Below are 27963 nucleotides of genomic sequence, written 5' to 3' on the forward strand. Positions count from 1 at the left end.
GCTGCCCGCGCCGGTGTCTCCGGTTGCCGGGCCAAGCCTCGCCAGACTGCACGGCCCGGGATCCAGGCTCCACGAGTTGCTCTCAGCTCGGGATTCACGCACCCCGGGCTCGAACCTCGGATGTACATCTGAGAGCTCGGCTGGAGGGTGGGTCCAGGCCCAGCGGAGACATGGGGAAATTTCAGTCCAAGCACGGTGAGAAGCGGGCCGGGGGGCGGGAGAGAGGGGGGCGGGTGGGCGCCGCCACTCACTGTCCCTTCCGTCTTCCCTGTGTCCTGCGACCGTGCCGCAGCCGCAGCCGCCTGCAAGAGGAGAGAGAATCCCGAAGGTGAGCCCGGGTGCGGTCAGGGCGCGAGGCGGCCCCGGGGCCGGATGCGCAGAGCTCCAAGCTTGGGGCGCGCCTTGCCTCGCGCCCTCGATTGGGACACGCCTTGGGTCTCCGGGAGCGCGTGGCCTCGGGGCTCTGGGTACCGGGTGGGCGCTGCAAGGCAGGCTGGGCAGAAGCGCACTCCACGAAGCTCACGGTCTCCTTCCTTCTCCGTGGGTGCCTTGTTTCCCGCGCGTCTGCGGGCGGGCCGCAGGGGACAGCTTCGTGGTGCCTGCGTACGGGAGCGGTCGCAGGGGAGCGGAAGAGACCGACCGGCGTGCGGGCAGCGGTGTGGAACATCGCTCATGGGACAAGCAGGTAGGTTACGGGAAGGTGGGCGGGGTCGCGCAACCAAGGGCCTTGCAGAACCGGAGTCGTGCCTCTTTACAGTCGGGAGATGCAGAAGGCTCATATGGCTGGCCAGGATAGCCTAACCCTCTCCAGCATCTGGCATAGTATCCCAGAAGGGGCTGGGTGGTACTGGAACCTCCAAGCGTTAGGCTGGGCGGTGGCTCCACCCCTCAGGCAGGAGGAGCTGGTGAAGGGATTCTAAGGCAGAGGTGGGACTCAACTTGGGGGCCATGATCTCAGAATTCCAGGCTTGAGTTGGAGGACCTTCTCCATCTGTTGATGGATGTTATAGGGCTGATTGCTTGCACAATGAAGTTGTCCAGAGGTTAAGGCTACCCTTGCCTCCCATCTTTTAGAGAGCTTACTACAGGCCTGCAGGGAGCGTCCCTGGACAAATGGGCAGTGGAAAAAAAACGGTGTCCCCAAACCACAAGAGCTACCCTGTGTCTGAGAGTAGATGATCCATGTGCTGTGTTTAAGAGCAGAGAACTGCCCAGGGCCAGGGCCCCAAGGATGAGATGTGATAGAGTTTGGGTGAAACACCCACATATCTGCCAGCAAGAGGAAGTAGACGTTGGGCTATTGGTGTTGGGGAGAGCAGAGTTTGAAAGGACAAGAACAATACACTTGGTCACCTAGAACTGGCTCCCCAGTACTGGCTCCCACTACAGATAGACCCCCTCACTGGCTGGGAGCTCTGTGAAGTCGGCAAGTGGACTGGCGTCAGTGTTCTTTCTGAAAGGACCTTCTGGTAGGTGAATAGAAACCTCTGGGTGTTCATGAATACTTGGTGTGGCCCTGATCTGAGACCTGGAGCTACGGAGGCTTAAAATAATATGTACTAGAGTTTGGATGTGTGCTTTCTGAGCGGATCTACTGTAGCTGTAAAAGCGGGTATGCTGAGGTATTGTGGGTCCAGTGTGGAGATTCAAACAGTTACATGCTGTCCATCTCTAGTAGAGGAGGCCAGACCAGACAGCCAGTGCTGCCCACCCAGGTCCATCTTGCTACCACTTACATTTGCTGAGGAGTTTTTGGTGGCCAGTTGATGCTTCTACACAGCTTGGCTCTCAGATGCACGGTATTGGGGCTGGTCTCTGGGAACCTGTTCATGCCATGGGAGACTGGCCCTTCCCCTTAGCTGTCAAGCCTAGGGTCTTTCTCCCTAGCAACAAGTCTGAGCTCAATCCTTGGACTCCTCACTTGAGAGCACTGGTATTCAGAATGGGACACAATTTAGCTGACAAGGAAGTGGTTGTCACTGGAGTGTGAAAGCCAGAGCATCTTTCTGGAGAGTATAGGTACTCCCTGTGTAGAGTGGAATTGTTAAAGTGAAGCTGTGATCTTAGGACCATGAGTATATCCTTTGGGTCATTTTTTGTTTTGTTGTGTGGGCTCTGGCTTGCATTGCTTCTTTTAGCGTTGTCCTTGGCTTTTCCAAGGTGGCTAAGAGCAGAGTCTTCGTAGAACTGACTTGGCTTAGGTAGCTATAAGCAACAATCCTGGGGTTTCCTTATCTGGCTGTGGCTCCTGGCCAGGCAAGACCTTGAGCTGAGGCCACATTGCTGCCTTTGTGCCTTGGGCTACACTAGGTAGCTCTTGCCCAGGTCTGGCAGGGACTATATCGCCATACTCTTTCTTCTGTCTGGAAAACTAAGTGGGGATAGTTAGTGTTGGGTCTGTGTCCTTTCTGAAATCCTTCTTTTCACAGTGTCCAGAGTTCTGACTTATTGTCCTCCCAGGGGCTGTGCCCTAAGGAAAGGCAGCCCTGATTACACTGCATAACACTTCCTACCACCAACTCCCAGTGACAGGTCATTGGGAGACTTGCATCTCCTCTTCTGGCTTCTCATCTGCTTTTCCCATTCTCTAAAACCAGAAGGATGGAGTTGCTTTTGACTCTGTTAACTGAGCTGTACATCTGAGTCCATCTATAAGTCTGCACTGGCTTGTGCATCTGTCTATATCTAAAAGTCCCCTCAGTCCCACTTCCTGCCTTCATTGGCCTCCTTTGCTATTCCCAGAAGCTCTGCTGTGTGTCAGCACCTGTGTGGCTCCTTGCCTGTGGGGATATGAAGGGAGGGGCATGGGTCTGTTAGCAATAACCAAGCGCTGGTTTGGAGAGAGGCACGTGGCTTCAGAACGTCTGTGGTCACAGGCTTTGAGATAGTACTGATGGGGATGTAGTTCAAACAGCAGTTGGTGGAGGCTTTTCTCAAAGTGACTGAGTAGTCTTCCATGAGATAGTCTCCTTATGTGTGTCCCTTCTTCCACGAGACTGTCTTTAATTTCTTCAGCTCCTGCCCCCCCCCCAGGCTGACAGGAAATTGCTAAGAAGACAAGAGTCACTGTTATTTTTGTTGTTGTGAATTAAACACAGATTTCCATTGAGCCCGAGGAAGGAACATCCTGCTCATTCTAGTGGTGGGGTTTTAACTTGGCCTTTGAGGGATCTGCCTGTATGTAAGTTGAGGAGGCCACTGAGAGCCATGTCCATGGCTGTCTGTGGACATTCTACAGCTGTCCATATTTGCAAGAGGGAAGGACATGGCTGCTTAGCCTGTTGGGGGCTTGTGTGGCTGTCTTGAGCAAACTGGAACTTTACAATGCCACTTGCCAGCTCCAACCACATCTCCATGGCTGCTCTGTGTGTGCTGCCATGTTATTACCTTGCAGAAAGGAGATAACTTTGTAAGATATGGGAGCGATCAGCCTAAGACCTTGTGGTACCTTTGAGGGCTGAATCCACTGTGCAGACTTTGGCTTCTAGCAAAACCCATCAGCCCTCATCATCATCTTGTCTGTAGGTTCCTCGGAACTGGAAATCTTGCCCATTCATGCTTTGATACCTTCTGACTGGCTAGAATTCTCTGGACCTGGCTATCAAGCCTCAGCCCCTTAACTCTGATGCTCCCTCTGTGGCAGAGGTGGCTAGTTATTTGCCTGACCTGAGCCAGGAGCTGCCTCGCCTGCAAATTTACATGCTTTTGTTAGGGAAGGGGAGATGTTAGCCTTTGAGAAATTCCTCATGTTTCTGTCACAGCCTGAATACCTCCCTATCCCTGGTCGACACAGAAACAGGGAAATATATGGAGCTCCAGGGAGGTGATCAGAACATCATGGCTTCTCCTTAGCTGCTAAGTTTTATAGCCCCCAAGAAGAAGCAGTATTTCTCTGGGACTGCCTACAGAACATTTAGAATGGAGGCCCTGAAAGCACCTGAGTAGAAGAGGAATAGCTTGGGTGTCAGTGGCAGCCATCACAGCATATCATCATTGCTCCCCATCACCTCTGTGCCTTCTGTGTCTGGCTTTTGGGACCCAGTCGGAGTCTCGAGACGTTGCCACAGAAGTGCAAAGGGATCCAGGATCTCACTTTGATGCAGGAACATCAAGGACAGGCCTGGGGGACTAGTAACATCAAGGAGTCATGGTCAAGTAGTCAGGTGGCACTGAATACCTGCCCCTTCTTTGCTTCTGAATTTGCAGGTGTCTCACTGAACCCCACAAATGTGTGACAAGCTGAGTGGTTCTCACCCAAAGGGTTTGAATTAGCCGAGGTCTCAGGAACCTCCTGGCTGATTTGCAGGAAATGCCTCTAGGAGAGGTGAGGCAAAATTGGCCTGAGAACCAAACCTCAAGGGACTGGTATCAGTGTTTTTAGGCACATGGCTGAAGGTTACCTCCCAAGAGATGGATAGGGCTAAATAGAGGAGAGAAAGGAGGCACAGGCCACGGGGCTATCCCTGTGTTGCAGAAGGTGTTGAGGTAACCTCAAGCACTAGCCAGGTGCCATGCAGTCAATGTCTGACCCCGTCTGGTACTTGGAGGCCCTGAAACTGCTATGGTGTACTCTGCCACTGAGGGACAGTGCATGGTTGGGCTCTGCCTTTGCTCATTGCCTGGTTCTCTGGTGTCTGATGACAGGAGCTCTGAGAGGCTGACCATATGAGGCCATGGTTAGGACTGTGGCCACAGAGACTGGAGGGGCAGATTCCTGATGTCTGCAGTAGTGTTGGCTAGCACAGTCTCTCTGCATGAAGGTCATTGGCCGTTGGAGTAGTGTTCCCCTGGGATTCAAGTTCTTTGCGAGGTTCCCAAGAAGATTAGCAAGTGCTCTCTGGAGGGCACAGAGGGAATGGGCATATGCAGATGTGCATATTGTGCACCTCTGCATCTGAAAAGCATAGGTCAAGACTCTCAGGATGTGGGGCGTTTTGCATCAAGGTGCCATCTGGATTTGGGGAGTGGGAGGTGGAGGTTTCATAGACAGCTAGGACTAAGGCTTATACTGGGTAACTTGTCTTGTCTGGATTTCTAAAATAGCTTCAAGTCACAGCCACTTATTTTGGTGCTGAAGGAGCTAAAATCTTGGCTTTCTAGAAATACTAATAAAAGGGGGAAAGTGGCTTCATCCTGACCTGTCAGCAGATTGACCACTGTGGCAAGTGGTGCCACCTCTCTAGAACTCAGGTTACTTCCTACAGTTTTGCTTGTGGCTGAGTAATTTATATATGAAAAGGTTGTGCTTTATGTGTGTGCATGTGTATGTGCATGTGCATATATATGCAACATGTATGCACATGTATGTGGAGGCCAGAGGTCAACCTTGGTCATTGTTCCTCAGAAGCTACCCACCTTGGTTTTTTGAGACAGTCCAAGAGTTAACCTGGGATTACCACTTTTGACCAGAAGGCCTATTCAACCTGGAGCCCTGGTGAGGAGGGAGGGGTCTGAGGTGAGCTTGGGGGCAAGGCTAGCCAGAAGCCAGTCAATGGCATGGCCAGGAACCATGGTTTCAACCATATACAGGGGAATGGCCTGGCCTCATGAGCATTCTGTTCTAGCACCGCGGTCCAGCTTCATGTGCAAGAGCAGGCTGCACATGAAGCAACTTCCCAGTTGCTATAGCTTGTCCAGAGCTAGATAATGCAGGTGACATGTCCAGACCCAGTTCTTCCCCAGCATTAGGGACAGGCCTACTTGCTCTGTATCTCTTGCCACTTGCTCTGTAGTCTGGGGACAGGGGTTGGTGGTTTTAGTGTCTTGGTAAGCAAGAAGTGGTTAAGAGGACTGGCTGCTCTTCCAGAGGTCCTGAGTTCAATCCCCAGCAACCACATGATGGCTCACAACCATCTGTAATGGGATCTAATGCTGACACAGGTGTACAAGCAGATAGAGCACTCACATACATAAAATAAATAAATAAATAAATAAATAAATAAATAAATAAATAAATCTTTAGAAAGAAAGAAAAGGGCCAGTGGTGGTGGCGCATGCCTTTAATCCCTGCACTTGAGAGGCAGTGGCAGGCGGATTTCTGAGTTCGAGGCCAGTCTGGTCTACAGAGTGAGTTCCAGGACAGCCAAGGCTATACAGAGAAACCCTGACTTGAAAAAAACCAAAAAAAGAAAGAAAGGGAAAGGGAAAGGGGAAGGGGAAGGGGAAGGGGAGGGGAGGGGAGGGGAGGGGAGGGGAGGGGAGGGGAGGGGAGGGGAGGAAGAAGAGGACAGAACTGTGTCTCCAATCTCAAGTCTCAGTAGTGATCCCTAGAAGGGTACAGAGAGCAAGCCTGTGGGTCAGGTTTCCAGAATCTGTCCTGGTTCATGTGAAAAACTGAAATAGAACTAGTGTGAAAGAATGGGATAAGCCCTCACACTACACAGAGTCATCTGGTCCCAGTTGGGGCACTGTTGATGTCCTTGATCTATCAGGTAGTTGGTAGACATGCTGACAAGCAGAGCCAGGTGGGGCCCAGGTGGCCATAGCTTCAGGAGAAACTTGGGCTCTGGGGTGGCTACAGGGTCATTGGAACATGTGGCTCAAGTTAGGCTCCTCATACTTGAGGTGACATATGGAAAGGTTATTCACACACACACACACACCCCACTCCCTTCCCAGCCCTTTGCTTGACTGGCTTTCTGTGGTTATCCTTGGGCTGTCAAAAACACGTGTGCTCTCTGCCCACTGTGACCCAGCATGGGTCAGAGCAAGTGGCTCCACTTGGGCCACCCAGTGGTGATTGAGGTATGGGGGTGGGGGTGGGGGTGGGGAGAGGGCGATCATCCTTAGGCTGTTCTGTTTTGTTAACTGAGGTTGGTGCCAGGGAACATTGAAGCCTGGCCTAGAACATGGACTGGCTTCTTTTAAGGAGGACCACATTGCCCTAGGCTGTGAGAGCTGAGGGTGATTTTCCCATGTGCCGGCTACCTCACCAGGAACAGCTATGACCTGTCGGATGGGATATGCCCTTCTGCTACACAGAGTTGTCTAGTCCCAGTGGGGTACTGTGTGTGCGCTTGATCTCTCATGTAGTCGGTAGACGTGGTTGGATGCTAGGACCATCCTGGGCAAAGCACAGCACTGGCTTGGGCAAGACTGGTTTGCTGGAGCCGCTACTTACAGATAAGCCTGTTAGTGATCAAAAACCCTCTCTGCCCCCTAACCTGCCTCACAGCAAGCTGCACCTACTGCTGGGCTGGTGTTTGCTGTAATCAGCTTTCACGTTGATGGGAGATTTGGCAGCGTCCGTCTGGCAGCTCTTCATGCCAGCATTGAACAAATTGGGTCTGTTCGATCCTGTTTGCCACACACAGCTGGAATGGGCTGATGGCAATGAAGCCTGGCAGCCAGAAGGGAGGATTTCTTTTACTCTTTTTCTTCAGAATCTTCTCAGCTAGCCCTAGCGCGTTTTGAGCCTTGAAATCAGAGAAGCTAAAAAAGCATGTTATGTTTTAATACAGACATTCAGAGGGAGATTACTTTAACATACCATTAGGCATCCTGGTTGGTCGGTGTTTAGAGCTCTGTAAAGGATGTTCTGTGTGCTAGGAAGTGCAGCCCTTCCTGCTCTTTGTCGCCAGAATCGTAGGTGCTGCTTGCCCTTGTGTGCGGGAGTAGCAAGGCCCTCCTGGCTTCTCTTCTGCCTGTGATGCGGAGGCCCAGGGCTGATCTGTTTATTTGCTGAAGGGATACGTTTTACTTATATCTCTTGATGTAAAAGTCTATCCTCAGCCCGGCTCTGAAGAAGAACCTGCTCAGAAATGGCATGAAACAGTACCTCTTTCTTCCTGCCCCAAGGACTTGGCACACAGCCTCCACTACAGGAACCTCCTGTTCTCCCGGAGAGATTGAGAGTACAGCTGGGCTCACCCTGTTCAGTGGGGTCTCACAGGTTTCCTTACCCTTCCTCAGTTTGTGCTCTTCATAAGGAAGTCTTGGCTGCTCACCCAAAACTGTTGTCTTCGTATCCTGTTCAATGTCCCCTGCCCACTTAGCCCTCCTTTCCCATAGCTGACTGGGTGCCTTAGCTGGACTGGCGTTTGGTCTCTGAAGTTTCATCCACCCCTGGTCCTTGCCCTCCCGGGGATGCTCAGAAATCCCCTACATATCTCATCCAATTCAGGGTGTCCAGCCCACAGGTTTCCCAAATGAGTGAGGTGTCTCTGAACTTGGCCTATTCTTATTATACCCTGTATAGATGTCCCTGCTGCTCTCTCTGGTCGCCCACAACCCCCCTTGCTGGCAAGGTTAGCCCTACGGCTCCTATAGTGACATATTAGGTGGAAAACCTAGATTAGGCTGCAGCTACCTTCCTCTCCCATCAACTTTAGGTGAGCCTCACCCATGCTGAAAGACCTGGAGCATATTTTCCTAGGGTTTGGGAGAGCCAGCTTTAATCTGAAGGTGACGTTGTTTTGAGAAAGATGGGTAGAGGACTACATTGTACTTTGATGGATTCCTTGGAAAGCTGGGTAAGGGTTCCACGTGCTTCAGAGGTGTGTTACAGGAAGGAGTGGGTTCCCGAAGGCCACAAGGATCACTGGCGAGGTGAGCAGTGGGAGAAGTTGGTGAACCCAGGTGAACCCTAGTGGAGTGCAGAGTCTAAAATGACAGGGTGAGGCCACAGGGGTAGACATGGTTCAACACGAGGCCTAGGGAGAAAGTACCAGAACACATCACTAACAGAGTACCAACTCGCTGCAGTGGGCACCATCTAGCAGCCCAACCTGTGTAGACTGGAGTAGAAGTGAGGAAGTATTGGGATAAAAGCAAAGAGTACCCCAAGTCCGGTGAGGAAGGCCACGTCCGGGTGTCTCTGAAGAGAAAAGATAAAAGGTCAAAGAGGAAAGGTCTTAGGAGTAAGGTGAGTGCTCAGACAGATACAGACCCTATGTGCCCGAGCTTCTCCTGCAGGCTTGCTTATGGCCTCTCCAATCCTGTCCCCAAATCTCTTTATAAAGGAGATGACTAAGGTACAGCAGATTTGGCAGTTTACTGAGTCATGCTGTATTGCGTCCTGGAGCCTGGACTCTAATCTCCATAAGCTCCTGACCCCCACCCCCCCACCCCACTCACCCTCCCGCACTGCTTGCTATTCTGCTCCAAGCTTGCCTGCCTGCTCACTATCTCACCTATTCCTAGGCTGAAGGAGGAGCCAGACAAGGGTTCCTGAATGGTTCCGAGAGTGAACTAGAGGATGGTCAGGGGATTGCCCTGGTGTGGATATCAGAGGAGAGGCAGCATTGACAAAGGGGGGTTGTCCAGACATCACAGTGAAAGGCCCCTGGGCAGGAGTAAACAGCACACATTCCAGGAGGAGGAGGAGAAACGTATACAGAGAACCAACAGTGACCTGCACCTGCCTCCTAGGAGCTACAGTAAACAAAGCCATGTGAACCAACCCTTCCTGTGGCTCTAGAAGGCCACTTACTGTCTGGGACAGGCATGACAGCTGGAAGGGTTACAGGAAGCCCCTGGGGAGGGTCATCATTTGTCTTGCCCCCCGAGCCCCCCTCCTCCCCTGTTGCTGGCCTTATGGGGATTCTGAGACCCACTCCATGGCTGAGGAGCAGGGATGCGGGATAACGTTATCTTTACTTCAGACTTGTAATGATTTAGGCTTTCTTGAAAACATAGCTGGTGTTAACTCTGGGAAAATTGCCTATTGGCACTTTATTCTTGGTCCCTCTGGCTGTGTTTTGATCAGTAGCCAGCTCTGCTGGAGTCGGTTGTGATTGGGCATGCTTGGGATGAGGAGCCAATGGCATCTGATGACCTTAGGAGGCACACCCTCTGTGGGAAGACCACTGCAGTGATGGCCCTAAGGACCCCATCCCTACCAGGCATGGCAAGGCAGCAGTAGCTGGCCACTGGCTTTGCTTTGTATATCCGCAATCCCGTCAGAGGAGGCATTAGCTCATCTGTGGGAGGGGAAGCTTCCCCGAAGTTTCTGTGGACTTGGACTTGGGGTTCCTTGTGTTTGTGACACACAGAGTATAGGGCAGAGATTAGCATGGAATAGAAAGAACATGTGTTCTTCTGTCTGTATGGAAGAGTCCTTGGGAAGCATTGAGGAAAGCACAGGTTACCATATCTGCCCATGCAGAGGACCAGAGCCTTAGTGGGTGAAGTAGCCAGCTCAGAGCTCTCACCTCTCCCTGGCCAGCCCTGGCAGCCAGAATGCAGTCCCTTGGACCCCATTTGTTTCCCAGGAGCCCTGCTATGTCCAGGCTCCCTTCTGTGTCTGGCTGACCCTGGGCTTACTTCCCTTCAGCTCTCCTTGCAGCTGTGCAGCTTCCAGCTTCCTGGAGCTGGTGCCATTTCTGAAACGATATTATTTGTTAAGAGCTGCATTGCACGTTTGTCACTGGGACCCCACTACATTTCCTTACAGTGTGTTTGAAGGATATAGGCTTGGCTCTTTTTCTTTTCCCTTTAAGGACTTCATGCAGCTGCTGCCAGATAGGGTAGCTATGAGGCTGTCTTTGATCTTCACAGCCCAGCCAGGCAGCAGAGCCAGTGAAGGTATATTTCCACAGAGCTCTATGGAGAGCACTTAACAAAAAATGAACAGCATTTATTGCTTCTTCTGAGTTGTGAGCTCCCCAGGGGCCTGGCGCCGAGTTCTTAGCCTGCTTATCTTTGGTAAGAACGCCACATCACACAGTGCCTTCTAAAGTAAAACAAAAACAGCAACTTAGGGTTGAGTCACCTTCTCTCCCAGCTTTGGAATTAATCTGCCTTTGAAATAAGAAAAATAAAGCTTTAATAGGAATGGAAGGAAACAAAGATGGCCAGTGGGTTTCCTGAATAAGAGTCCACCTTCATCCTAGCAAGAGGCAGGGAGATCTGAGTCTGGGAGACCTGAGTTTAGATTCCATTTTGTTAATTTGCAACCTCTGTGGCCTGTGAACTGTGAATAGGAACTGTGAATAGTCACCATCAGGGAAGGTTGGTCAGCTTTGATCATCATTTTTTGTGAAAGACAATCGTAGTGTCAGGCATGACTGGTAAAAGATCAAGGTGTAGACCAGTTGCAAAATGACTGGAACACGGAGGACTAAACCAAAGAAACTTCAGTGTGCCAAGAGTCAAAACAAGAGAAGTAGTCCGCATGGCTTATGGTTATTGTCTCTGAACAAACACATGTATGTATGTATGCATGCATGAGTGAGTATATGTGTGAGTATGTACATGAATGTGAGCATATGTGTGTGTTTCTGTGTGTAATGTATTTGTGTATGTGTACACACACGTGCACATGTGTGTATACATGTGTGCGCACACATACATGTGCATATGTGTGCATGCATGTGTACATGTGTAGGCATGTGTTTGCATACATTTGCATGTGTATTTGTGCATACATGTCCACATGTGTGTGTGCATGCACACATGTTTGTACATGTGTGGGTGTGTGCATGTTCACATGTGTCTGTCTGTACGTCCACGTGTGTGTGCATGCATGTTTGTGCACATACGTGTGTGTGTTTGCATGTACAGTGAGCACAGACCTGCTTATGTAGAGTCTTCACACTCACACAGAGATTCAATGTGTGTGCTGCATGCGGTTTATTTCAAGGTGGGTCTTCTGTGGATGTCTTTGTTGGAGCTGGATTCTTGGGAGGATGTGGGGTCTTCTTTCTTTGCTGAGGAATGGGGCTGCTTTCCCACTTGTACAGGTTAGTGTGGATGACACAATTCACCTGAATCCTTCTCTCTGCATGACAGAGAGAGTCTTAGCTGCCAGACTTTAAGGGGAGGCTGCTGACCCTGTATGACATATGACCTTGCAGAATCTCTCATTGAACAGATTTCTCCAGCAAGTGGCGAGGCTCATCCCTGTAATGCATCCTTTCAGGGACTCATCCACCCTCTTGCATCTCTCTGTGAACTGGGCTTCCTCGGTGTCCATGTCTTTGTGTATAGTAGTTGGTCACCTCCCCACAGTACATATTGCTGATCAATCCCTACACAAACTGGGGATTAGTGTATTTTTGGAAGAATGAGTGCTGGCAATGTGTTCCATGTTATATCTTCTATTATTAATCAAATGAGAGACTGTGGTAAGAATAGGAGGAAGATGATGATGGCAATATTTGTATTTTCTGGCCTGGACAGGAAACGGAGGAGGACTGACACTGGTGTGAAGGAGAAGTATGTGTTTTAGGAAACCCTGTTACCCGCCCCCCAGCTACCCAGCCTTTATAAATTTCATTTTATAAATTTCATCAAGGGTTTATTTATACAACCCCTGATGAAAATGGTCCAAGCCTCCCCCAATTTAAAAAAAAAATGAGTGTGTGTTTGTGTAGAGTAAAAACACCCTGCAGATCTTAGAAGAAAGCAAGACGCTCATGTGCACTTGTTGTGTTCCCTTTCTGCGGTGGCTCTAGATCTACCATCCTTAAACATCTTGACTTAGATTCTCAGGCACTCAGGACTTCATGGCTCCCAGCCCCTGCAGGGGATCCGCCAGGCACCACAGGAACTGCTGGGCCCCTACTGCACATGTGTCGGAATTATTAAGCCTATAAAACTAGATTGTCACATCTGAAACTATTTAGCTGCTGAAGCTGAGTCGTGACTTCAAAGCTGGCCAAGCGTTTCCAGACAGACGAGTGGGCCGGCACCTGGAAGTGGAATTCCAGCCCCTGGCGGGAAGCAGAGCGGCCTCCTCACGTTTTCCTAAGAAAACGCTGTTTTTCGGGGCCTGGGGCTAGATGCCATACTTGGAAGCCTGTGTGGAGAACAAGGTCCCTGCATCTGAGGGCTGTGCTACTTTCCTGCTCCAAAGCTGTCTGCAGCCCCCTTCCCCTTGCTGTCTCCTCCTGGTCTCCTGTTCCCTGCTTGTTGTTAGTTCTTGTCCCGCCTGGTATCTTCCCCAGCAGAAGAGGATGTGGCCTTGCTGTTTCTACCCTGAAGCCTCTTCCCTCATTTCCCTCCTTACCCTGCCTGCTCTAGTATTGTGACAGTCTTCAGTCACCTTCTTCAGGGCATCATAGCTCTTTGTGGTCTCCAAGACTAGTCTGCCCCATGAGAGAGGCCCTAAACTTGAGATGTGTGAGGGATGCCTACATTAATTCCACACCCAGCACATCAACAGTCTCCAAGCAGGAGCCCAGGTGTTCCACTGGTTCCCTGGGATCTCCTGCATGGCCCCCAAGAAGCTGCAGCCCACACTTGAGGGTACTACTGGCCACTCCTCTGTATGGCTCTACCTCTGTCTGACTCCACAAACATGGTATGAATCTCACACAGGTCCTGTAGCTCTATCTTCCCACCAGCAGACTATTCTTAGCCTGGACTCATACCCCAGCACCAGTGGCCAGGGCTGACACTGCAGAGCTGCCTCAAAGGTCATCCTGGTGGCCTCTGTGATGTGTTTCTGGAGAGTTCTGCATCTGAGTGGAAATAGCTAGGAAGTTAATGTGGGTGGTTTTTCTGATGGTCAGGAACTAATTTTTGTTGGAGTATCAGACATACAAAGACCCATCCCAGTACTTGCTAACCATGTGTTTTAGATCATACCCCCCCAGGTGGGGGGGGGGGGCTGTGGTGCCTGCTGTCCTATTGGGCACAGTTCTGGACAGTGGCTTCAGTCAGTTTGCTCTAGTCTCACTTCCTTCTGTTTCCCCTCTCCTAGAGTACCCACTAAAAGCCTAATCCCCACTTTTTTCTTTCCCCATATGTGCCTGTTTCTGACTCTATCTTTCTTTATGGGAAATCTCTCAGTGTATCCCTCCCCACAACCTCACTCCATCTCTGAGACACTGACAGGATCGCACCCTTCATCAAGGTCTGTGTTTGAATATGTACAACCTTGACCTTAAAACTGACAGGGGGAGCCAGAGCTTCCACCAGCCTAGAGGCTCTGTTGAAGGTCACACATGTACCTTGTCACAGAGAATAGAATTTTATGGGAGCTGTCATGGCCTGTCCTTCCACTTGAGGCCTGGCTTGATGCCCTACCTGAGCCTGGATTCTCCTTACAGAAGTCCTTGTACCTGGCTTCTGGAAGGACACACAGATTGTTCTCTGGACAGGAGCAAAGACCCCTTGCATGAGGCCCAGGTGGAGACAGTGGTCTTGTGTTTCTGAGTCCAGGGACGCCTCAGGCAGTGAACACCTGGCACGTGGTTGTCCTTAGGCCTATCTGGCCTGTGCTTGTTCTGTTCCCCATTCTTATAGCTGCCTAGGGTGGGTGGGCGTTTGGAAGACGCTGAGGTGTGGTCTCCCAGGGCTTGTAGGTTCTGGTAGGTTCTATGATTCAGGAACACGACCCTCTTTCAAAGGTGCATGCAGATGCCACCATCTCTGACTGCACTGTTTGCTGACAGTAGGACAAGTTGTCTTTTTTTCTTTTTTTCTTCTTTTTTTGTATTTTAAGTTACTATTTACAATCACTTTATAAACATTTAAAATACTTTCTTAAGACAATTGTTATAAAGTTCACTCCTTAAGTAGTTCATTTAGGTACACCTTCTCTCCAATGCTACAGATTTGATAGGCCTGACAAAGAGAGGAAAGAATAACAAAATAAATTCTCTGTCCTCAGCCTCCTTTTGTTTAGTGTTAGGAAAACAATGGGCAGGGCAGACATAGGGCAACAGTAACGATTATTGTCTGTTTGGTGTGTTTTGCCAAGGTGGGAAGCGGTCATTGAAGAGCCAATTATCCTCAAGGCTGCAAAGTTAGCAAGGAAATATGTGGAGCACGGTGCACTGGAAGCCTCCTGGTGTGAGCTACCCGTAATTAACAGAGCATCTATGACAAAGAAGTTATCTTCTTATTTAGGAAACTAGGACTCGGGGTTTGTCAGGAAACGTCCCCCGCTCACTACTGCCACCTAGTGGTGATTGTGGGAACTGTTTGAGGACTGTGACCTGGGTTGTCCTGGATCCTGTCACCTCCTCAACACTTTGTGTGGGGTGAATAAACAGGGCAGAAAGTCTGAAGAACTGTGGACCCCTCATTTTGAGTGTGAATAAATGAATATTTCTAGTATGTGGACTATCCATGTAGTAGCAGCGGGGCAAGGAGCCCCTTAGGCCAGCACAAGTTAGTCCCAGACATACCTACCTTAGATGCTTGCCACCTTATTTGTGGGTTACACTCCCACTGTGGCATGGGCCCCCCCACAATCATGGCACTGGTCCCCAGTGAATAGGGGAACACCTATCAGAGACTGGAACGCGATGTTTCAAAGGCAGCAAGCAACTTGGGGTAGGGGGTGTGCTGCAGGAGGTGCCTATGGGTCAGGCACTGAGGACGTGTGCAGAATGCTAAGCCGGAGCCTCATCAAGCCATTGACCTCGACAGAACATCTGGAGTGTCTAGCCACGAGAGTATGAAGAAGAGGGAAAACTTGATCAGAGAGGAGTGACTTCTGAGGCCAGAGCAAGAAGGCTCGGGTAGAGGGTGTAGTTCTAGTTCTTTAAGAGGAGCTGAGGTGAACGTTGAGGTGGGACCTTCAGGAGAATCTGCTAGGGCCTGAGATCACCGAACTCTGTCACAGCAGGGCTGGGTAATGTCTGCCTTTGACAGCCTTGCCTAGGAGCCTAAGTCACAGGGACTTGGCTGCATTGGGGAAGGGGCTGCGTGTCTGGCCAGTGGCTCTGTACAGGTTTTATATGATGTAATTAAAGCTCTTGGCTCTTCTACTTAACTAAAGCAGTGCAGATTAAAGGGCATTTCTATGTAAGCAGGACAGATTTGACTTAAATCACCAGGCAGAGGCCAGAATTAACCCCCCCACACACACACTTATTTTCTCCTTTGATCTGGCCTCTCCACCCACCCCTGGGCTAGTGCCTAGAATCCTCCCTGTCCTGGGTTCTGGTGTGTGCTGACAGAATCTGCTACAGTGGCCCTGCCCACAGATGGTGTGGCTTTGGTCAATTATAGCATCTCTGGCCTATTATTGTAGCCTTAGGAATGTCCCAGGAGACCAAGCTAGAGTTTGTGCAGGATCTTCTTTCTTTATTTTGTTTTTCGTCTTTTCTTGCAGTGCTGGGCATTGTACCTAGAGCAATGCATACTGAGCATGCTCCGTTCCACTAAGTTCATTTGAACTGGATGTCCTTGGTTCCCCACCTAACAGTGCATTTAAAGTCTATAGCCCATGCAAGGCTCCAAAACTCAAGTTTTTGTTTTTTGTTTTTGTTTTTTTTTTAAATAAGAAATGGAAGGTATCCACGAATGCTAGTGGTTCCAGCCTCACATACAGGATAAAGTATGGTTGTGGTGATAGGCAGTTTATAACAACTCAGAGGCTGGCAACTCTAGGCTCTAGCCTTTCCGCTGTACCGCCATCTGGGGGTGCTGTACCCACCACCAGTTTCTTAGTCAGGTGAGACTTGCCTGTTTGTGAAGGGTTTGAGCTCTCTGAGGGGAGAGATAAGTCTGGCGAGCCCCTGGGGGAAGGAACTATTGGGAATCTTAGGGATCGTCCCTGCTCTCGCCTGCATCACTTTTCCCCCTGAGGGTAGGTGCGGTGACTCAGGAGATGACACCTTGACATTTGCTCCACTCGCCCTTGCTCCTCTCTCTTGACATCGACTTGAGTCTTCGACCCTCTCCGTGGTACCTACCACCAGCTTTGGTTTCCCCGCATACCTGTGTTTTGTCAGCAGCAGCTTTCAACCCCTGGACCTGTAATCAGACCTAGGAGCTGTCAGCCACAGCACCCGAGGTACCTCCAGGATGAAGCTGAGCCCCTGAGGTTCATGTCTTTGAACTTAGTTTCTATACTTCATAGGATCTGGAGCTGAAGCTCCGTGAGTTACTCTGACTTCAAAGAAAAAGAGAGAGAGAGAGAGAGAGAGAGAGAGAGAGAGAGAGCCCCAAGGTTTTTAGAAATTACTAAATTTCATACTTTATGTTCAGCTGGGACAAGCTGGTCCCTGTCTCTCTAAGCTCAAGCCTCCAGTCGCAGGACATGTCACTATGCATTGCAGACAAAAAAAGTTTCGTAGAGCCAGGACGGATTCATTCCTTGCACTTCATTACAGCCAGATCCTTTGAGCCTTCATTCCGTCTGTGGGTTATTTGATCAGTGACTGAATGAGGACCGTCTCCTCCTTTCTCATTATGTTAGTCCTGGCCGTCCTGAAGCTTGCTAAGTAGGCCAGGCTGGCCTCGAACTCACAGAGATCCCTTTCCCCTCTGTCTCCCAGATGCTAGAATTAAAGACACATGCCGCCATATGTGGGTAGCTAATCTTTTTAATAATTAGGAGGTCTTCTCATTAAGATGATCTCTAGCGTAATCCCCGAAGTGACATCCTAAGATTAACAAGCCCTGTATGCATCTTATTCATGATGGCTCCATGAGTTAGGAGGTCCAGAGAGAGGAAGACTATGGGGTTCTTAGATGTCAATATGAGCAGGAGTGTCCCCTACCTCCTGGCCCTAGTCACTCAGCTTGGCCATTTGGTTTTCTGTAAGGGTTCCTCAAATGCTGTATTTCCTACAACTGCTGCACAGCCAAAACAAACAAAGACAGACAGACAAACACCTAGAGAGGAGCCCCTCTCTCTTCCCCATGTTGCACTTTGGGTTAGTCCCAAGGCTATCCTGGCTTCTCCTTTCAGGAGACAAACACTGGGTTTGTCCTCCCCAAGCCTCACACAGCGAATACTGCCCAGAATACTGCTGTATTATTCCCGTCTCTGTCCCACGTACCTGAGCATTTCTGGTATTCATTCCCACATACTGCAGAGCAGTCAGCCCGTACATTCAGGTGGGGGCTTCATTGTTATTTTCTTATTTGCTGCGAGAGACAGAATGTTCCCCCCACCCTATCCCAAAGGCATCAGGTTTTTAAATATGCTCTGTCATTCCGCGCTCTGGGTTTGAATGAGACCTATGTCTGCCAGACACCATCCCATGTGATCCACAGGGAGGAATGGGGTAGGCGCTAGTGACCACCCTGTAGTCCCTGACAGGTGAGAATGTGCCAAAGTGTCCCTGGAATACTCAGTTTTCCGGATGAGATATAAAATTGAGGAGTCTTATCTTCCTCCTGCCCCCAGCTACCAACCTAAGGGCTCATCTGGCCCATGTAATCCGCAGGGACGTTGCCAGATGAATGAATCTTAGCTCAACTTCCCATCTCCTTGAGGGTTCTTGAAACTTTGAAGCCACCTGGAGTCAAACAGAAATGCCAGGAAACAACTGGTGGGAAATGCTCCCTGGGGCCCTGAGTGCTGGGCTGGGGGCTGCGAGCTCTCCTGTCCCGAAGGGCCCTTTGATTGCAGATGGCTTCCGTGGCACGTTTTATACTTCCTTTCTTGTAGCCTTTGCTTCTGCGGGTTATTTACGAGAACCATGTGAGCTTTTGTTCTGCAGAGTCTCTTGGCTGAAATGTTGCCTGGATGTGTTTGAAGTCCTTCCCGTTTTCCCATAGCTTGTCTTGAGATCAGCTGTGGGCTAAAGATGTTTCTTGGCAGTCATCCCTGCTCCTCAGCCCAGCCCTGAAGGAGGCAGTGGCCCCTTTGCTGCTCCAGTGAATGCCACCCTGGGTACCATGGGGGTGGGGTGGGGGGCAGTTTTGGTGGAAAGCTTTGCAAGCTAGGCCAGGAACAGAGTGACAACACATAAGGGTTCTTGGATTAGAGGCTTCTATACATGTGGGTTGGCAGTGTTGGGACTGAGCCCTGAGAGATCCCAAGTCTCGCTTGAAAGTGGGTTTTGCTTCCAGGCAATGAGGCCAAGTCTTAGAAATGACTCTAGCACATGGCATTTGTACATTCTGCTGTGTGAAGCCGGAAGGAGCTGGTGGTCTAGGTGGACCCACAGATCACACCGAGAAGGCCTCTTAGAGGCCCGTTGCTGGTTTCTATTGAGGTCTCAGGCTCAGGCTTATTTGTTGTCCTCCTCTGCTCTTCTCAGTCTAGAGTTCGTAGTCCTATGTTGCCATGTTGTTTTCCAGGAGCTGCTCAATGGAGACCCTAAGGAGGGGCCTTTCTGGGAAGACAAGGGTTCCCTAGAAGGTAAGTCTAGCTCTTTACCCCGAGCCTAGGACTCACACCACAGAACCCTCAACACTGGCATACGACTGAGATCAGTTGTTTCCTAGTCTCAAGAGAAGTTAGTTCTTTAGTAAGCAGAGACCTCAGTCACCTGAGATTCCTTACCAAGCAGGCAGCTCGGATATGTCCACAGGAGAAGCAAAATATTGAGCCACAGGGTCCCCGTACAGTGGTTTGTGTGTGTAGTTCTGGGACTGAGCAGGGAGGTTGGGTTGCATGGACTGGTTGGTGCTCTTGAATTCTGAGCTAATGTCATGGCCACTTGCTGCACCAGTTGTAGAGTGGTGGAGTGGTCCTAAACCTGTGATTTGAACCCTGCTTGAGTCACTATCATATGTGTGTATCTTTGGTGGAGTTAGCCCCACACAGAGATGTGATGAGTTCTTACCGGCTTCTAGTTAGTAGGTGCACTAGCCTATAGATCCCCCTTCAGACATCTGCTGAAGCCCAGAGGGACTCCTAGCACTGCCTACTGGAACTCAGGTACTGGGCATCCTCTCAGCTCATACCTGGACAGACACCTGACCAACAACCTGGGCCCCTGTCAAGACACAGCTTGAGACCCTGAGAATATGTGAGCCCCAGAAACAGGGCTTCTTATCCATCCACACTGGAAGTCAGGGGAGACAAGACTGCTTGGCCAACAGCTAGCCCACATGTGGCCTTGCCAGTGGGTTTTAGATGAAGGCATTAGAAAATGAGGAGAAAACCTGGGGATACAGGGACTCACTCTCCTGGAGGACTCAGGAATGGTGACTACTCTGTTTTGATATTGAAGGTCCTTCTCCCACCCCATCTGTACAAGGTCAGCCTAGAGGAGACAGATTGCTCACTGAAAGTCACTACAGACTGCAAAGTACAGCCAGGGTATACATAGTTGAACGTTAGTGAGGCCTCTCTCTTCTCGCTACTTTCCTATTTTACAGGAGCAGGCTCTAGCTCAGAGCTCATGTAGAACAGAATAGAGCAAGATAGTCACACTACCCACATGGGACAGGCCCTTGTCTCACCTCCTCTTGCCCTTTTAGTTGTGCTGCCCCCTGAGAAGTCTGAGGGCCATGAGGGCCAGGGTCAGCTCTTCAGCACAGATGATGGGGAGAAAGCAGCAAGCCGTGAGGGTCCACTGAGACTTAGCAAGAAGCACTTGAACATTGACGTAAGTCCTCTCCTGTGTACATCTGCGTTAAGTGTCTCCCTGGGCCTCAGCATGATTAGTGGTGGCCCTAAATGGGAACCATGGCCATCCCAGCTCTGTGGTTTCCTTAGCCTCTCTGAGGTCTTATCGCAGGACTAAAATGTGATGCTCTGGGGGTTTGCCTGGTATTGCTGTGAACTTGGCATTGCTGGGCAGATGTAATAGGTATCTAGCACTACTGGTCAAGGAACAACAGAGGGGAGCAGCAGGAACACACAGTCCTAATTCCTCCAACTCCAAGTGACCCTGAGTATTTGCATGAGCAGAGACAGATGCCACAGGGGGGAAACTGAGTCATGAAGCATGGAATCGGCTCCTCACTAGGGGGCGGGGGTGGGCAAGAAGCAGGGTTAAGGGATGCAAGCCAACTTCTCCTGAGCTACCTCTTCCTGGCTGACAACCAGGAAGAACCTCAGTTGGGGCACTTGGGTCTCAGGCGCCAGTTGATTCTTCCTTGCCTCCTACCCCTGCATGCTGCCTGCAGGCACTGCAGTGTGACGTCTCAGTGGAAGAAGACAACCGCCAAGAATGGACATTCACGTTGTATGACTTTGACAACAGTGGGAAAGTCACCAGAGAGGTAATATGCCCACCTCTGTCAGTCCACCCATAGGATGGGGAGTCCTATGGGGGTAAGACCTCTTGAGATCTGGAACCAATCTGGTTCAGTAGACAGATGGATAGATGATGTCTGGATCCTTAGATAGAGAGACACAGTGAGCCCTGACTGGGGAGAAAGAAGAGACTAGAACTTTCCTGAGACAGAAGGGGAGGCAGAGCCCATTTTAACATCCTGACCTAGCTAGTATCAGCGTCTCCTCACTCTGGCAGTCTGCACATGTCTCATCACTAATTCCAGCACGGTCTTTTTCTATAGCTCTGACATCCCTAGGCCAGGCCTGGGTTCCTCAGAAGGCAGCCTGGGCCTGTGGAGTATTCTTGCTCCATTGAACTGTGTCTAAAAGAGGCAGAGGAAGCATCTTCATTGGCCATGACAATGGTGCTGAAAAAAGTGTATCTAGATAGAAAGCTTATCTGCTTGCTCGTCTAATGTTTTAGAATATAAAAATCAGAGGTTAGGCTAACCCTGGCCTCAAGGACAGACAGCGGAGCTACCTTTAAGCCATGTACAACATCCTGGGTCTAATCTGGGTATAAGTCAGTCTCTGATGGGGAGTAAATGGACCCAAGGTGCCTGCTGTGGACATGGGGTGAATACCTGCTTGGTAAGGAAAGGAAAAATGTCCCTTGAAGTCTGTCATGTTGGTCCCAGGACATGTCCAGCCTGATGCACACCATCTATGAGGTTGTCGATGCCTCTGTCAATCACTCCTCTGGCAGCAGCAAGACCCTTCGAGTGAAGCTAACTGTCAGCCCTGAACCCTCCAGCAAGAAGGAATGTCCTCTCACTGGCCAAGGTGAGGGGTCTATGCCAGGAGCCTTCCTGTACAAACAATATCATCTCCATGAGCATCTCCCTAAACCAGGTCTGCAGGGGCAGCAGCACCCCTAAGACAGGCCTGCAGGGGCAGGCCGCACCCTCAGCCACCTAACTTTACACTTGCCCTTCCCCACTGTTATCTCCCCACCACTGGCCCCTGGGTATCAATGTTGTTCATGTTCCCTTACTACTTCCAGTCAAAAACTTCTTGCTTCCACAATGTCCCAAGCAGAACCTGGTACCTGGCAGAAGACGAAACTGTTTGCTTAGTGAGTGGATAGATGAGCAAGGAAAGTAATTCATTAACAAAGGGCATGGTGGCATAGGCCTCGAATGTAAGCGCTAGGGAAGCAACAGGGTTAAAAGTTCAAGGCCAGCCTTAACTTGTTTTTTTAACTGTTCATAATCAGCATGGATTGTCTCCCCCCTGCACTTTATCCCATGTACTGATAAAATTTGACCTTCGCCTCTGTTACATGTGCTCTGCGAGTCCAATCATTTTTCTTTGTATCTAACCATTAATTTATTTTAAGCCATTAACACATACTGTGCTTCTAAGACAGCCTAAACTATCAAATCCCTGCATCCCTGTCCGTGTATAAGAGGCACTGTCTTGTATAATGATGTATGATGTGAAATAAACCCTCTGTCTTAACATTGGGGGGCGTGGAGTTCAAGGACAGCACTGGTTATAGCATGCCTGTGATGAGTGTGGATGGATGTCCAGATTTGTAAAATGAATAGGCAGAAGAAATGCATGAGTGGATAAACAGGTAGGTCAGGGGTGAGTGAATAACTGAATTGCAAAGGATGAATGAAATGAATGAATGAATGAATGAATGGGATGCCTTTCTTTCAGACCGGGAGCCCACTCGTGGCAGAACAGAGATTGAGCTCACAGATGAGCCCCGAGTGGCTGACAGAAGGCTCTCCGCCTACAGCAGGTGAGATGTGAGTTCAGTGGTTGGCTTCCTGCTAGCCTCCCCAGTGTCCTGTCAGGCGGGGTGCTGAGACAGGTGGACACTGTGTGCTATGAAGAGTGAGGGTACCTTGTGGGGATGAGCACCATGTCTATCCAACAGAAGGGAGCAGGGGGCATTGTGGTCCCAGGTAGGTAAACAGAGAACACCCTAAATTTAGGGTCACTCAAGCCCTGTGAGACATATGGTAGTATCCTGGGTGCTGATAGGCTGCCATCATGGGCTGTGGACCTTAATTCTCTGGACAACATATAACATTGTCCAACTGTGCCACTTCTGCCTTCTCTGGGTACTGGATACTAGTCAACGTCCCTCCTTAGACCTCCTAGACCACTATCCACTTCTGCAAGCAGCCCTGTTATATGACTTAAAGTCTGGCCTTGAGCAAATTGTCAGGCCTATCCTCTGCTCCATACAGGAAGCCCAATGCTGATCCCCAGCCCTGCTCTGTGCGAGTGCCCTACTGTGTGGATGAGAACACAGAGCGCAGAAACCACTACCTAGACCTTGCTGGCATCGAGAACTACACATCTAAGTTTGGTCCTGGTAGGTACTGGAGGACTCCCACCCTGTATCTACCCCCTGGGTATAGATGTCTCCCTGAAGGTGCAAGTAGGCAAGGGGCTCTGGATGTTGGGTCCCAGGTGTCCCCACCCCACTTGGGTGCCCCATTATCCTCTGCCTAGATGTGAACTCACAGCTTACCCTTCTGTCACTGGCAAGGGGCCTGGAAAGCAAGGTGGTTCAACATCCAGGTGTATGTATGAGACATATTCTGGCTTAGGGAAGATATAAAACTACTAGATGTATATTCAGGAGCCTTCCAGCAGGGGGAGCTGGCAGTTAGGGCAGAATTACCAGCTTGAGCACAAGTGGACAGCCAGCATTGTACACACGAGGTTCCTTTCTGGTTTTGTGCCTCTTGTAACCTTTAGAGATTCATGAACTATAGCCTGGCTGGCACTCTGAAAGCTGGAGGCCAAGTCCTCTACTATCACCCCATCCCCACTAGGCATCCCTGAGAGTCCATGCAGGCAATCTATCCATTGTGACAATATCTCTGATCAGCTAAAGTCCCTGGCTGAAGTTGACCCACACTTGGGAACGGCTGGCTCCATGTGCTTTGTACTAGAGCTTCGATCCTCTGATGCTGGGTGGAAGGAGGGATGCATCTGGAGAGGGACTCTAAAGGGTTTAGTGGGAAGTGTGACCTTAATTGGCCCCATGTACTAAGGCCACTGCACAGGGCTGACCTTAAGGGTTTAAGCATTTCATGAAGCTGCAACCAGACCATCCCGGAAGTCGGCTTGATCTCATCTCATTGGAGTGCCCCCTAGTGTGACATAACTTTCTGTCACCCCCTCCTCATATCCTAGAAGGGTTCTGTCTATCCCAGTAGAGAATCTCCTTAATAGGACCCACAATAGGGACAAAAGGCCAGCTGACCCAAGCAGTAAAATCCCAGCGTGGCCAAACCCCTTTAAGGAGTGACATTCGGGCTCTTTAATGAGGTGTCTGACACCCAGATGGAGTATAAAATATGTGGGGGGCTGAGCTTTTACTTCTCCCTGCCCAGCTTGGGGCATGTGGCCATCTGAGACGTGACCCAGTCAGAAAGCCAGCTCTATTGCAAACCCATAGTGCAGATATGACATATCTCAAGCCTTACTCTAGACCACCTTTGTCTTGTCCCTAGGGTCACCACCTGAGCAGGCCAGGCAAGAACATCATGGCAGGGCCACACACATTCCAAGCAGGTCCCGATCACAAGAGTCGGATGCCCACGCTATACACCACCGCAGGTCTCAAGTCCTGGCTGAGCATGTCATACCAGCTAATGAGCCTGCCACCCGGGCCCTGGCTGCACAGCCCCGGCTCAAGGGGCAGGAGAAGCAGTTCCTCAGGTCTCCTAAGGGTCCAGGAAAACCTCTTGGGACACCAGGCAGTGGCAAGCCAGGGAAAGCTCTCAGCTATTGCCTGCAGGCCGTGCCACTGCCCCAGGGTCCTCAGGACGGCCACCACCTTCCTCAGCCTCCACCACAGCCTCCGCCGCAGCCCTATGGTCACAAGCGGTACCGGCAGAAAGCCAGAGAAGGCCACTCACCACTTAAGGGGCATGGCCAGCCTACCATGGTGGAGCATGAAGTGGTACGGGACCTGCCTCCCATGCTGGGGCCTGAGGGCTATGTGATGCCTGTGGTCCAGAGGCATGAACACCACCATCACCATGAGCACCACCACCATCACCACCACCACCACTTCCACCCATCCTAGCACCCAAACAAGCACTCTGCCCAAATGCCCTTGGGAACAGAGCAGGGGCTGGCATGTGCCCAGTAGAGAGTACAGCATCCCCTGGCTCAACACCGGCTGCAGATGTCAAGGGGACACACCAGGGAGATGGCACCAGGCTTGGATATTCATGGACAAAGCTACCTTTCTCCCTGCCATTTGGATACCAGTACATTTGATGCAGCCAATTATTACCAGTGACATGTGCTCCTGTGTCATCCAAAAAGCCCATACATGAGGGCACAAAAGCATCTGTTCCTGCTTTTGCTGCAGTGTGGCCATGGGATATTTGAAGGCATTCTTTGAATCCTCATGGCTCTTTGACCTTCGGGTACCTGAATAGAAAAGGCAATGCTTTTTGTGAAGTTTCTATGTTGTAAAGTCAGTGAACTGGCTTGGAAAGTGGTTCTTCTTCAATGTACCATGTTAAACAAAGCAAAACAAAGAGGCCAGAATATCAGCAAATGTGGAGGGGGCAACTGTTGAGCAGAGGGACAGGGTGATGTTCCGTGGGCAGCATGAGGCTTGGTGTCGAGCTTCCAGCATCCTAGGTAGATATGGATAAGACCCAGACGGGTTGGGATGAGAAGGATCAGGTACAATGCTGGGGATCCTCATTCAGGCTGTGCATAGCCAAGTGATACTTAGATGTCCCTCCATAAAGGCTGCAAAGGTGTGGGGTCCTCAAGAAGCCACAATTTTCATGGTTCCACCAGCAGGACAGAACAAGAGGCACTTTTTAACCTCTTGTGAGTTTATGAAGGTTGGGCATTATGCCTTCTTGGCATAATAAAGAATTGTGCATTCTGTAACATGGCACACATAGCCTTGTATTAAAACACTTTTCTGAGAGCGGTGGTTAGTGTACTGACACACCGTAGCTGCAGGTGAAGATGACAGGTACTTGTGGAGGGTGAATGCTGTAGAACCATCTTGGCTTATGCTGCTTGACGCACAACGACTCCATAGCAAAGCTTCTTAATAAGGGATTTCTAGACTAAGAAAAACCAGAACTCTAAACCCGGAGTTCAGCTCATGTTAACAAGAAATGCCAAGCTCCAGATGGGCTCCGTGGGCTCCAGCTTATGCAGACTGTTGGGAAGCAACACAACCTTGTGTTTATCTCCTTTCCCCCAACCTATTCTAAGGAATTCCTGAAGATCTGAATGTGATGTCTCTGACCTGGGGACCATCAGTCCTCTGTAGGCTGTTCACTGTTCTGTGGTCACTTCACAGCTAGACATGCTCCCGAAAACGGAAATGGCTAGAGTGTGTCACCCTTTCCTTACAACATGTCTAAAGTACCCACGTCATGGATGTAGAGATGGCACGTATGTGAGGTTCCATCACCCACACCACAGCAGAGGGATTTGCACAGGAATCAGCATGACCACCCAGTTTGCTTCTCAGTATGCAGCACTCTTATATTGGGCTTGTGTTAAGAGGTCCTTTCAGGAGGCTGAAGAGATGGCTCAGCAGTTAAGAGCACTGGCTGCTCTTCCAGAGGTCCTGGGCTCAATTCCCAGTACCCCCACATGGCAGTTCTCAACTGTCTGTAACTCCAATTCCAGGGCTTCCAACACCCTCACACAGACATACATGTACATAAAACACCAATGAACATAAGCTTTAAAAAAAAAAAAAAAAAAAAAGTCCTTTCAGGCCCTGAGAGATGTCCTACAGGATATCCCCAATGACACCTAGGGCCATGGTCCAGCTGAGCAGCATGGGAAGTGGGGAGACTCAGCCAAGCCTGAGCCCTGGCTTCACGTTTTAAAAATTCAGGGCAGGTGGAAGCCCTAACAAGCTCATGGCAGGGGCCAAGCACCTGCCACTGTGTGAGTGTTAAGTGGAGGAGGGTTCTCCGTGCCATGATAAGACCTAAAGAGATGGGAAAGCACTTGCCCCCAAACTGCTCATGTTCTCCAGCATGTAGCCACTCTGGACGTGGTCACTAGTGTCTGAGAAGAGTGGATCTACTGAGATGCAGGAACTTGGCCTGCGTTAACGCAGAGACTCCAGGACTGCCTAGTAGTAAAACTGCAATGTTGAAAATGGAGACAGAGATAAGAAAGACAGAAGTGGTGATGCTTAGCCCACCCTGTGCTGGGTGCCAGGATGGTGTCTCCGTGACAGTTGGTAGTAGACGACACTGGCTTCAGACGACAGTGGCTGTGGTGAGGAAAACCAACCTTGGCTGTGTATGTGGAGGTTGTGGCTACTGTGTATTCTTAGAACTCAACAACCTGATCTATGTACACTCCCAAATAAACTGTCACGGGGATGAAGGTGTCGCCAAGATGCCCCTTTCTTAGCAGGTACCCCATCACTTTCAGGGTGAATCTTTTGACTCCAGTTTCTATTTAATTTCTCAAGTATGATCTGGAATCCTGCTGCCCCGAGTTGGCCGTGTCCTTTATTCACACATGGAGGTCTCCTAGCAAATTCAGACAAGTGTAGGGTCCTTGTTCTTCTAAACCTTCAGGGTAACCCTGTCTCTTCAGGGCTCATAAACACACAGACTGCTCCTGCCTGCTATCAAGGCCAGTTCTGAGAGCAGAAGGCTGTCTCTGCCATTCTCAGCTGGCTTTAGAACCAATAAGGAGTCTGTGTCTTTGACATCCATTGGACCATCCCCATGTGAATTAACACAGCCCAGGCCTTTGCTGGGCAGCTCAAGAGTATCTGCTGCCTGGCCCTTGTTCTACTCTAGGTGACAGAGCATACTCTTTGTACCTTCCACCTGCAAGACCATTCTGCTATTCCCTTGGGCCTGTTCACAGCTGCATGTTTTTGTGACCATTGATGAAGTGGCCTGTGTGCTGATCCCCAGCCCTGGGGTTCCTCAGTACAGTGATATCATCATGGATGTGATTTGTCAGTGAACCAAGTCCATCCTCAGGGGTATTCTGGGGTGGTGCCCTTTCTGTTTCTAGTGTCCTAAGCAGAAGGTATCTGTGGTTCCTCAGCTCTGGAAACTTCACCATGGTGTTTCCCTCAAAGGCAAACGATATTCACAAAG

The 27963-nt window shown here is 50.2% G+C and overlaps 1 protein-coding gene across 1 annotated transcript; it reads left to right on the forward strand.

Moving 5' to 3' along the window:
• On the forward strand, window positions 1–27869 carry Nkd2 (NKD inhibitor of Wnt signaling pathway 2). The gene is made up of 10 exons (XM_021180640.2): window positions 1–195; window positions 293–328; window positions 582–685; window positions 18934–18994; window positions 20062–20189; window positions 20713–20808; window positions 21502–21646; window positions 22529–22613; window positions 23068–23195; window positions 24346–27869. Exons 1-10 carry the CDS (start codon window positions 171–173, stop codon window positions 24921–24923), a joined length of 1386 nt encoding a protein of 461 aa, XP_021036299.1. The 5' UTR covers window positions 1–170; the 3' UTR covers window positions 24924–27869.
• Window positions 27870–27963: the final 94 nt, after the last annotated feature.

Source organism: Mus caroli, unplaced genomic scaffold (assembly GCF_978045245.1).
Source record: "Mus caroli unplaced genomic scaffold, Mus_caroli_1 scaffold_15, whole genome shotgun sequence".
Taxonomy (NCBI): domain Eukaryota; kingdom Metazoa; phylum Chordata; class Mammalia; order Rodentia; family Muridae; genus Mus; species Mus caroli.

Bases quoted from the DNA above. Each gene is read 5' to 3' on its own strand.
- Nkd2 (XM_021180640.2), top strand. From the start codon at position 171: ATGGGGAAATTTCAGTCCAAGCACG. The intron at 196-292 runs GTGAGAAGCGGG...ACCGTGCCGCAG, and splicing joins GAAATTTCAGTCCAAGCACG to CCGCAGCCGCCTGCAAGAGG. The intron at 20,809-21,501 runs GTAATATGCCCA...TGTTGGTCCCAG, and splicing joins GTGGGAAAGTCACCAGAGAG to GACATGTCCAGCCTGATGCA.